The sequence below is a fragment of the Odocoileus virginianus genome, chromosome 2 (genome assembly GCF_023699985.2).
Source record: "Odocoileus virginianus isolate 20LAN1187 ecotype Illinois chromosome 2, Ovbor_1.2, whole genome shotgun sequence".
Taxonomy (NCBI): domain Eukaryota; kingdom Metazoa; phylum Chordata; class Mammalia; order Artiodactyla; family Cervidae; genus Odocoileus; species Odocoileus virginianus.
The window spans coordinates 8,872,083-8,883,715 of NC_069675.1; the positions used below are offsets into that span (position 1 = coordinate 8,872,083).

At 54.3% G+C, this 11,633-nt stretch overlaps 1 protein-coding gene and 1 long non-coding RNA gene across 13 annotated transcripts in view; one reads left to right on the plus strand and one right to left on the minus strand.

The window, feature by feature from the left end:
* Positions 1 to 2,652, minus strand: part of LOC139037844 (uncharacterized) — a 69,842-nt gene extending 67,190 nt beyond the window's left edge. For 10 of the 12 annotated variants that reach the window (XR_011490779.1, XR_011490802.1, XR_011490792.1 and 7 more), the window contains exon 1: positions 242 to 468. This is a non-coding gene — a long non-coding RNA (uncharacterized lncRNA). Of the gene's footprint in view, positions 1 to 241; positions 469 to 1,909 lie in introns of those variants that run through there. The other 2 variants (XR_011490799.1, XR_011490780.1) reach the window with 1 other exon arrangement.
* Positions 2,653 to 2,679: 27 nt separating this feature from the next.
* On the plus strand, positions 2,680 to 7,188 carry POU3F3 (POU class 3 homeobox 3). The gene has a single exon (XM_070475636.1). The coding sequence runs from the start codon at positions 4,200 to 4,202 to the stop codon at positions 5,700 to 5,702; it is 1,503 nt and encodes a 500-aa protein (XP_070331737.1). The 5' UTR covers positions 2,680 to 4,199; the 3' UTR covers positions 5,703 to 7,188.
* The last annotated feature ends 4,445 nt before the right edge of the window (positions 7,189 to 11,633 follow it).

The window sequence follows — 11,633 nt, forward strand, 5'->3', positions numbered from 1 at the left end:
TAAAGTGCCTTGGTGTGGCGATCCCTGGAAGGAGTCCACCTTTTATGTAATATTTTCGGAGGGCTGGGTTTTTTAACTCTCCCCCCAACACTGTTTCTCTTCCTTCCTTCAAAACAGCTGCCCGTGAGCCCTCTCTCGTCCCAAGCCCTGAAAATAAGCCCCCAAGCCTACGAGAGCCTACCGAAAACGAAAAGGAGGGGCAGAAACGAGAACGCAGGGAAAGAAAATGAAAAACACTTACCGAGCAAACTTCCAGGATTACATTTTAAAATAAAGGAAGAAGTTTTATTTTTTAAAAAATAAATAAAGTGACTGGTGGGGCAAAAAGACATATTCTCAACTCCCCAGAAGCGGTACCTCCTCAGTCTTCTCTTTCCTCTGACTCCTCTAAGCCCGGCTCTCCACTCGTCTATTATTTTCACCAAAATATATGAAAATGTATGCAAATGAAAGTCAGCACTAACTGTTCTCCCCTTGTTATATACTTTGGATTTTTTTTTTTTTTTCCAGACAAAACAATCACACTCGGCAGAGGGAGGGGGCGGATGGGTGGGGCTGGGGAGCGACTGGAGAACTAAGTACGCGGAGGCGGAGGACCGAGGGGACCCAGCTCGCAACAGAAGTGCATTTCTGATTTCGAGGAGCACGGCGTTTTGGGGGGCTTCCCGTACGCGCACACACCCTCCTTGAAAAGAAAGAAGTGGATGTGTTTGCGGAGGCGCTCTCCCGTTTCATCAGGCCACCTGAGACTGCTTTTGAAAGCGTGTACTGTGAAATTCATAGCGGTAATTTAGACAAAATCCTCACTGTATATTAATGAAAGGGGCCCCGTGGCTGTGTTCCTACCCTCCCCATTCAGTGTAAACAAAACCACGAGACTCTCTCGGATTTTGAGTCGGATCCAAGCAAAATCGGCAGGAAAGGAAAACACGGGGTGCTGGCACCGACTATTCAAACGCCTGCACCTGGAGATCTCAGATTTATTGAATGAAATCTGTGTTCCATCTTCCATATATACATACACGCATACATAAAGAGGAAAGGAACCTTAAGGGCACGCAGAGGTAAAAATCCGTTCTGTCTGGGGTTTGGTTACCGCTGCCCTTCAGATCTATACCTTGCAATAATGGATCCCCTAAAACCCACCTAGGAGGGCATCTCTCCCCCTGCACGCAGGAGAGGGACCACATCACACACAAGTGCTCCGCGCCCACCATTCATCACGAGACCTCGCAAGGGCTTCAAGGCTGCGGCTAAGCTGGGGAGCTCCAGACCTAACCGAGCACCACCCCCCCGCAACTGACTGCGCGCGGCAGAGGAATTATTCGCCGGAGAAGGGCAGCCCCCAGCACCCCAGCAGCTCAACGTCTGCGCCCAGGGCGCCCGGGTGCGGGGTGCACGCGCACGCACACTCATTAGGGGCGATGTATTTATTGAATGTCCGAGTCGGGTTAGTTCACTGGAAATCCCCGAGGAGGGTTCAATTTGCCCTTGTTTTCGTTGCCACTTTCTCTTTTTTCTTGGTTCGCTGAGGCTCCTCTGTGCAGCGTTTCCGCTCGGCCGCGTCCCCCACCCCCGCTCCTCCCGCCCACCCCGCGCGCTCCCCCCCCTCCCGGCCCCCTTAACTCTTTCCGCCGGGCTAGACTGCGATCGCGCTCCCCGCCGCCAGCCCCAGCCGCGCAGCAGACCATCCGAGGCCGGAGAAACAGAGAAAGCCCCCACCGTGCCTAAGAATAGTGAGCCCAGGCGAAATACCACTAAAAGCCACCGCACCGAAATAAAGAAACGCACACCCGCACCCGCGCCCGATGTGAGCGGTGGAGGGCGCGGCTGGCGGCCCGCTTCCCTAGGCCGCTCCCGCTGCGGCAGGCTTCCCGACGCCTCGGGGCGGGTGGGGGGACACACTTACGGTGTGTCTAGGGGGGAAGGTCGGCCGATCTCTCCGCCGCCCGTGGGCACCCCCGACTCGCAAGGGCACGCGCGCTCCTCGCAGGAATCCCGGCGGAGGGGCGGGGGAGGAGAGGCGGGGGTGGGGAGCGCGCGGCGGGCTGCGGTCCGTCTCGCACGCGCGGGCCCCGCGCCGGTCCCGGGCTGCCGGTCTCCCAGGCGATGGCATCCGAGACCTTAAACAAAGGGGGCCGCCGCCGCCGGCGCGAAGCGGCTGCGGAAAGTCGCGGTGGCTGATTTCCAAGGAGCGTGGCTGCGACCCGGGCTTTCGGCGCCGCGAGCTCCCTCTTCCCACCCCCGCCTCGGTAGGGACGGGAGACGGCCAGTGGAGGGAGAAGGGAACTTTGAAACCGCTGGGGACACGGCTGCCTATAGGTATTAGCGTGAATGGCGCGTCCTTGCCGCGCGCGGTACGAATCTCCGGGATGCGGTGGGGGAAGGGGAGGGCGGCACAACGCAGTACCAGGTGGACGGTGGAGGTTGCTATTTTTCGCGATTTTTCCCTCTAGGATCTCCTTGTGACTCCCTCCCTCCCCTGCCTGGCCCCCCTACCTCACCCCCGCCGTCTCTCCCTTTTCTTCTCCCCCTCGCCTTCCCAGACCTATCGCGCTGCCCAGAGCCCGGGAGGGACGGCCAACGTCTCGGCCGGACACTAAGAGTTAAGATGTGGCGGAGGGGGCGGCGGGGGAGGGGCCGGGAGGAGAAAGTGGCGAGCGGGAGGGAGGTGGCTTGGGGAGGGTGAGGGAGGGGGAACGACAGATTTCCAGCATCTACGACGCTCTGCCTAAATTAAAAAGCAACCAATCGGAACCGCCGGAAGGGGGGCCGCGCGTCCTGAGCCAGTCATTCCGGGGCTGCCAGTCACCCAGCGGGTAGCCAATCAGCGGGGGCCCCGGTGCTCGACTTCCTTGTGTTTGGGAAAGTGTGGTGGTGGGTGCGCGCTCGCGGCGGAGGGTAAACATTCGACAGTCCCCACTCGGAGAGGGAGGGACAGAGAGAGGACTGTCAGATCGGAGCCGAGCCGGCGGGCGAGAGAGGGAGAGAGAGAGAGAGAGAGAGGGAGGGAGAGGGAAGGAGCGAGGGAGAGCGCGCGAACCGGGGCGCACGGCGAGCTCCCCCGGCAACTCCGCTCCGGCACGGCCAGCGCGCGCGCCGTCGGTGCAGCCTCCGCGCCGTGCGTCGTGCCCACTGGAGTTGGTTGTGTATCAAGGATCCCCTATATGCACACACACACCTCCACCTCCACCAATGCACTCTTCTTCTTCTTCCTCCTCATCCTCCTCCAGACCTCTGCTGGGAAAAAAATAAAACACCAACCCCAACCGTCAGCAGCAAGGTAACAGAGAAACGCGACCTCGTGTTTTCGCCTGTGCAGCCTTTTCCTTGTTATATTTGCCTCCTACTCTCTGCCCAAAAGGAAAGATGTCCCATCAGACTGTGACTGTCGTGAGGAGAATGAAAGAGGACTCTTGTTTCAGAGGCAACCGAGAGCTCCGGCAATAGCAACTTCAGAGCAATGCACCAGCGCGAGAAGTTTTCCTAGGACAGAGCAAAGTCGAGCCGAGAGGACCGGAGGGGGAGAGCGGGAGCCCGCGTCTCCGCTCGGCACGCGAGCGGCCAGCACCACCACGCCTTCAAGGACAAAAAAAGTTTTCCTCCTCCAAGGGGAGACGAGCGAAGGGCGTTCCCGAGGAGGCGGCGAGGAGCGGCCGATCGTCCGTGCTGTGGCCCAGCAGAAAGGAGCGGCTTCTTTTCTTTGTTGCCTCCCGTGAAGTCGCCACTTAGCAGGTGGACCGGGCCCTGCGCCCCGGGCAGAGTCCGCGCTCGCCCGAGGACCGGAGGAGGAGGAGCGCCGGTCGGTGCGCCCGGCCCGAAGAGCCCCGGCGCAGGCCCGCGCCCCTCCCGGAGAGCCCCGCTGGAGCGAGCCGCTCGCACCGGGGCTGGGGGGCGGCCACGACCCCCCCTGAGGGGGGCGGCCACGGAGCGCGCCCCGCCGAGAAGCGAGCCCCCCTCCCCGGAGCGCGGCTCCTGCGGCGGCGGCTGCTGACCAAGGCCGGCCAACGACCCCCGCGCCCTGCCCAGCGGCCTTGCAGCTGCACCCGGCGGCCGCGGCGGCGGCGGCGGCGGAGGCGGCGGCGGGGCCGGCGGGGGCCCGGGGCGGGGGCGGGGGCGGAGCGGGGGGAGGCGGCGGGAGGCGGGGGGGCGCGGCGGCGGCGGCGGTGGCGGCGGTGGGGTGGCGGGAGCGGAGCGGCATGGCCACGGCGGCTTCTAACCCCTACCTGCCGGGGAACAGCTTGCTAGCGGCCGGCTCTATCGTCCACTCGGACGCGGCGGGGGCCGGCGGCGGCGGGGGCGGCGGGGCTGGGGGCGGGGGCGGCGGGGCTGGGGGCGGCGGGGGCGGCATGCAGCCGGGCAGCGCGGCCGTGACCTCGGGCGCCTACCGAGGGGACCCGGCCTCCGTCAAGATGGTGCAGAGCGACTTCATGCAGGGGGCCATGGCCGCCAGCAACGGTGGCCATATGCTGAGCCACGCGCACCAGTGGGTCACCGCGCTGCCCCACGCCGCCGCCGCCGCCGCGGCAGCAGCCGCCGCCGCCGTGGAGGCCAGCTCGCCGTGGTCTGGCAGCGCCGTGGGCATGGCCGGCAGCCCCCAACAGCCGCCGCCGCCGCCGCCGCCGCAGGGCCCCGACGTGAAGGGCGGCGCGGGGCGCGAGGACCTGCACGCGGGCACCGCCCTGCACCACCGCGGGCCCCCGCACCTCGGGCCGCCGCCGCCGCCGCCGCATCAGGGCCACCCCGGGGGCTGGGGGGCCGCTGCCGCCGCCGCCGCCGCCGCCGCTGCCGCCGCCGCCGCCGCGCATCTCCCGTCCATGGCCGGCGGCCAGCAGCCACCGCCGCAGAGTCTGCTTTACTCGCAGCCCGGGGGCTTCACGGTGAACGGCATGCTGAGCGCGCCCCCGGGCCCGGGCGGCGGCGGCGGCGCGGGCGGCGCGGGCGGCGGCGGCGCGCAGAGCCTGGTGCACCCGGGGCTGGTGCGCGGGGACACGCCCGAGTTGGCCGAGCACCATCACCACCACCACCACCACGCGCACCCGCACCCGCCGCACCCGCACCACGCGCAGGGGCCCCCCCACCACGGCGGCGGCGGCGGCGCGGGGCCCGGACTCAACAGCCACGACCCGCACTCGGACGAGGACACGCCGACGTCCGACGACCTGGAGCAGTTCGCCAAGCAGTTCAAGCAGCGGCGCATCAAGCTGGGCTTCACGCAGGCCGACGTGGGGCTGGCGCTGGGCACCCTCTACGGCAACGTGTTCTCGCAGACTACCATCTGCCGCTTCGAGGCCCTGCAGCTGAGCTTCAAGAACATGTGCAAGCTCAAGCCGCTGCTCAACAAGTGGCTGGAGGAGGCGGACTCGAGTACCGGCAGCCCCACGAGCATCGACAAGATAGCGGCGCAGGGCCGCAAGCGCAAGAAGCGGACCTCCATCGAGGTGAGCGTCAAGGGCGCCCTGGAGAGCCACTTCCTCAAGTGCCCCAAGCCCTCCGCGCAGGAGATCACAAACCTGGCCGACAGCCTGCAGCTCGAGAAGGAGGTGGTGCGGGTGTGGTTCTGCAACCGGAGGCAGAAGGAGAAGCGCATGACGCCGCCCGGGATCCAGCAGCAGACGCCCGACGACGTGTATTCGCAGGTGGGCCCGGTGAGCGCCGACACGCCGCCGCCGCACCACGGGCTGCAGACGAGCGTGCAGTGAAGGCCGGGCGCCGCCGCTGTCACCCCCGCCGCCCCCGTGCGCCGGGCCGGGCCGGGCCGGGCCGCCCTCCCCTCCGCCCAAAGACAGGCCTGCCCGCTCTCGGGGGAACGGAGAGGGGCGCACCGAGGAGACGCTGTTTGAAGTCCAAGGAAGGAGGGGCGAAGCAAGCAAACAAAGCCTACGAATGCCCAGACAGTTTTATATACACGTAGATGACAAAACCGAGAGAAAAAGGGGCGATCCTGAGGTCTCTTTCTACTGTGGTTCCGTTTTCTTGGTTTTCTTTTTAAAGAAGGGTGGAGATGCCAAGCGCACCAAAACTGCACTCTCGAGGTTTTTCCCACCCTGAGAAGTCCTACACGGCGACGGTGGATAGCACTTAGCACCTGCCTCGTCCTCTCCTCTTTAAAAAAAAAAAAAAAATTTTTTTTTTTTTTTAAAAAGCATACCCTTCCCTTCCACCCCCTCTCTCCAAAGGGCCCCCTCCTGCCTGGAGAGATCCACCGTAACTTTGTTTCCTGAGAGCGACCTGAAGGCCTGCAGGGGCACCGGGTTTAATCAGGGGTGACTCTGCTCCCGGACCCCGTGATTCTTGTCCATATTAAAGTCATTTGGGGACAAACAAATTGACTATGAAATGGGAAGGCGAAAAAAAGAACACTCTCCAGAAGACAAGAAATATATATATATATATATATATATACACACACACATGTATTCACAGCTTCTGAAATTAACAAACTGATAGTAAAGCCAAAAGAAAAACAATACCTATCGTCAAAGTAACCTTGGAAATAAAAGTATCAAGAGAGAGCAGAGGGACAGGGACGGGCGAGGGAGCAGGAGATGCCCACCGGCCAGTGAGAGAGGCCCCGGCGCATCCCGGCCCGGCCGGGAGGACTGGCTGCCAAGCGAGACCTGGCCACCAACTCCGGCCTTATCTGCTGCCGCTCCGGTGGACGACGCCTAAAGATGCCACCGCTAATATTTTTTTTATTAATATTTTTTATTTTTTATTTCTGGACTGACTCAGATGGAGGGATTTAGAGAGACAGCACTTGTCCGGACTCCCGCCTTCACCCGTAGCCGACTCTGATTGAGTGGGCGCTGTGGACGTGCTGATATAATACTGCCGTTTCCATGCAGTGTTTTTGGTAGGTTTTAATAAACAGACTTTTCAAAAGACGGCAATAGAGAATTGTTAGATCCGTTGTTGATCTAAAAATATTTGCTTTATATTTTCATTAAATGACTTCTTTTAATATTTTATTCAGAATACTTATGAACTGCTGCAAAACGGTAATTTATTTTTCCCCAGATCTTGTATTACGTGTTTTTTTCAGACGAGCACAAATCAAAATGAAATGAAAATATGGACAGTTGCTAGGTAATAAGGGTATCTTTTGATGTGATTATTTGATTGTAATTTAATTTGAGTAGTGATTCCGTAAGAGCTGATCGAGAAAATAAATTTGTTAGAATGAAATAGTCTGTGTCTGATGCATAAACACTGTGTGGGAAAGAAAAAGTCCTTTAGAAAATATTTTTTTACTAATGCAACTCCTTAAGGGATAGCTCTGAGGGAGCAGAGTCTGTTCCACCTAAGGTATATTTGCAAATCTAGAATAAAAGACGATGACAGAAACAGATAGTCATTGACATAGTAGTCCCTCCTTGTTAGCCTGTTAATTTCACAGTATTCCCCTCTCACTTAATTTTAGTGAGTGTTTTTAGTGTTTTTTTTTTTTAGGTGAGATTTTCTAAATGCTAGGCCTTTTGCCCAGAGATACCTGTGTCTTTTATCATCTTTAGCAGAATGTTGGACTACATCCCCAGTAAAAAATGTGCCAATTGGTTATTAATGCTTAATACAGAGCCTGCCCCATACCACCAAAGTTTAGCCTTTTTCCACTCATTTCCTTCCCCCCACCGCCCCACCATATTACTACATCTCTTTCCTCTTTTTTCTGAAGACTAACAGTTGTGAAGAATAGCTTACAAGTTGATGAAATATTTTTATATATCTTACTTCCCATGAATAACTATATGTAATTAATTATAAATTATTAAGCCATTTGGGGAGGGTTTTGCTTTGTTTTTCTTATAATGGAAGAATATTGCTCTAACATCCTGATTATGGTCCACACTGCATTACCCTCAGTGTGAGTACCAGCTTAGACTTCAGAGTCTAGATTTCTGTGTTTTGGCCTTTCCCCAGTATGATTCTATACTTTCTTTACTGTTGCTGGGGGTTTTCACTTCCTGCTCATTCTCTAGATACATCCTGCCAAGCGGTCACATTTATCAAGTTAACATATCAATATTTACAACACAGGAAAATGAAAGTGTAATGCCTCAGGTTGTAAGTAACAAAACGAAGAAGTCTCTGTTGAGTCTTTTTGTAGTGTACTTTTAAAAACAAGTTTTTGGGGGTGATAAAGCAGTGATTTGTATAGATTAATTTCCCCCTGATCTCATTGAGCTGTCACTCACTTTTTTCGTCTTCTCTCATCTACTCCGTCTCCCTGTAACATCGATGCACGAGTTAAAAAAAAAAAAAAGAAAACTGTGTGAGCAACAAGGAATAGTTATTTCTTCCAGACAGACCCTGTGTCACTTTCATAAATCAAGCCCAGCCAGATGGCCGTGTATTGGGTTGCATTATTTTAAACACCAAATCGTACTAAAAATCACAATCATTTTGATTTGTGAAATCTGAAAAAGGCCATATTTATTAAACAGAGGGCAAGGAAAAAATGAAAACAAGAAACCACAATTTACTTTTCTTTGCCTTCTCGGTTCCTATTTCTCTTGCTATTGTAATCTCTGTTCCCAGCAGATTTACAACCTGGGGGAGACGTGGGGGGGGCACAAACCTCATCAATTTTTGAGGGTCTGTGTGCAGGGGCAAGCACAGAAGGCCTTATTGGAAAGCTGAGGATTGGGTGTGGTTGTTTATATTGGGTGGAGGCTGCTGGCCCATGAGGTGAAATCCTATTTTCCCTTCAGGACTGGTAGTGGTTGATCAGACAGAGAATGGGTCTATTTCAAAGGTTAGGAGGCATTTGCTTACTTGATTTGGCTGACAACAAAAGAACTAACATTGGATTTCACACTGTTTTCTATTAAAAAGTAACCATTGCTGTTTACTTTGGAAGAAGCTCTGATGTAGAGGTAGAAGAATTCAGAGAAGCTGGGCATGATAGTCCATTTTATTTCATTATTTTGTATTTTTTTAAAGTGAGCTCATGCTTGCACTCCATATTTTTTTTAAAAAAATCAACCTTTTGAATGTATTTACAAAATGAAATTCATGGTTGGAAAACAAAAGAGGGCAGATACAACTGATCAGTTTTGTGCTAAGGCTTATATTGTTACACATGTAAATAATGAAAACATTGTTATATATCACCAGATCTTTTTAATGAATTTGGTCATTGTGTTCCTTTGTAGCGCAAGTGTCTTGTGCTTCGTCAAGTGTCCGTTTGTTTCCTCCATTTCAACCCACCCCCACCTCCCCTTCTAACCCAGAGGAGTGACAAAGTTCTGTTCCATCAATCTGGCTAATCCTGAGCTAGGCCCATTTATAGTTTGCAGTCTCCTGTGGTTTCTGATCAGTTGTCCAAGCCACAGCCATCTCATTCACCCAGCCATCTTCCCCTGCAAGTATGGGCGATAAATCATTCAAGGTGTATTTAAAATAGTCACTTTGCTGTTGTTGCTTTGCCTTTTTTTTTTTTTTTTTTTTTTTTTTGCTTTAAGTACTTACCCAAGGACTACTTCTTTGTTCCAAAACAGAACTATTCATTATTGATCTTAGAGATTCCCTCTGCTTTCCTGTAGCTCACAGTGTTTGCTCATCACCATGCTCATAATCTGTTTTGTATGAATGGTTTTCAACATTCAGAGAATAATCGGTTCTAATATTAAATGCAGTATATGCTATTGATAGTTTTATCGATAAGTGTAATATTTTAAATAATTTTAACAATTAAATTTGTTTTTTAAATTATATATTTGTAAAGTATTTATCCTGTTGGAAGCAACAATATATTGTTGTATTTATTCGTTTATTTTTATAATAAATGATCAACCTCTTCAAGCTAAATCAAAAATGACACTTTTATATATTTATACAAAATGCATTTTAAGAGATGGGCATATTTGCACCAATTTGTATGTAAATAGAGTGAGATCCATCAATAACTTGTAGCTCTCAGGACTAAATTGAAGGAAGAAACATTCTCTCCACATGGAGTTTAGTTTGCCCAAGTTCCAGGGTAATTAATCAAACTCTAAAATGCATGCAACAAGTATTGGCACTGGATGCAGACTTGAAATTAATTATTTAGGAGGTGGACCTGGTTTTTTTCAAGGCAGAAGGATAGAAATGAGAGAATCCAGTTCTTTCATGAATTGCACGTGGCTGACTGGACCTATTAGAACAGATGCGATGTTTCAGTGATAAAACCTAGCACCTGGCTATGCTCAGGCGCCTGTGGTGGGGAAGGACATTGAAGGAAAGTTAAAGGCTTTAAGTTCCCAGTGATCAGAAGCAAGGAATTTTGTTATGTGTTTTGTTTTGTAAATAGATCCTCTTAAAGTGTTTCTGAGTGCAGACTCTCTCTCCCCAAGTCTCAGTACAGGTGTGGTGATGGTGTTGGTGGTTGTAGCCGTCGTTGTTGTTGCTGTTGTGAGAGTGATACTTGTAGGAAGTGTGGGGGGCATCCCTCCAGCTGTCCACGTTCTCCCGGTGGCTTGGTCATCTCAGTTGCTCAGGGCGGCCGTTCCGAGGAAATCGGGGGGCTCTGGGTTTGCCTCCATAACTTTCCAGACTAGGAGAGGAAGCAGTGCGGAGGCTGGAAGAGACGGTGGGGGCGGGGGCGGCGGAGATAGCGAGAGGGCAACTTGTGTAATAAGATTCTTTGATTTTGTTAGCCTGGCTCATGGCCTATTAATTAGATTACTCTCTCTTTCATTCTTGATTTCACATCCGTGTTTGTTCCTGTCTCCTAAAATGTGGGCGCGAGCGTGGCGAGCAGGAACCAGTGATGTCACTGCCGGCCGGCGGCGGCCGCCTGGCCTTCTGGAGGGCTCCGGGCCGCGTTCTTTCTGAGTTGGGGCTTCCTCGAGGAAGAGTCCTTCTGGAAGTGACCTCAGAGGGGTCTGGGAAGAGGGCAACTGGCAGCGCCGCGGCGGCCGGGTGTGCGCGGGCCGCGGGGCCCCGGGGTCCGGCCGCGGGGAGGGGGCTGCGCGGCGGCCACCCGGCCTCTCCACCCTGGGATCTAGGACCAGCCTCAGGTGGAGGTGGGGCTCCCGAGGAGCGCAGGAGGGTGATACCCGGCCCAAGGCCTCGGGCTTCAGACGCCCAGAGTCCCCCGGGAACGCAGCGCGGGGGCCCGGCGCCCGGGTGGGGCGGGGGCGCTCGTGGGGCGGGGGGTGGCCCGACCCTGCCCGGCCCGGCTCTGCGCGGCGGTCCGGCCGTAACAGCTGCGGACAGTCCCACAAGCTGTTTTCCTCGTGGCGACCATTCAGCAAAACGCACGATCCTTTCTCAAAGATTTAAATTTCGCGGATGAATTACCATACACCGGTTGCTTAGCAACTAAATTCAAGCAGGGCTAAGAATATGCAAGCTTTTTGTATTCTCATTAATAAAAATGCCACTCTGACACAGCAGCCCGACTTTGGATCACTGCAACTTCTGTAAAAGCCGTAGGAGAATACAAACCGATCCTGCCATTTAATTACAGATCAAAATGGCTTGAAACGCGATGTTTTGTTCATCTATCTTCCTAAAAGCGATGTAAAAAAATAACGGCTTTTCAAGAGCAGTAGTAAATTCTTTTTTTTTTTTTTTAATGGAGTTGTCTATCGGGGTTACTGATCATTGTCATCTGAAACTTTTGGAAACAGGTCGAAATATCCCAC

Bases quoted from the DNA above. Each gene is read 5' to 3' on its own strand.
- POU3F3 (XM_070475636.1), top strand. From the start codon at position 4,200: ATGGCCACGGCGGCTTCTAACCCCTACCTGCCGGGGAACAGCTTGCTA.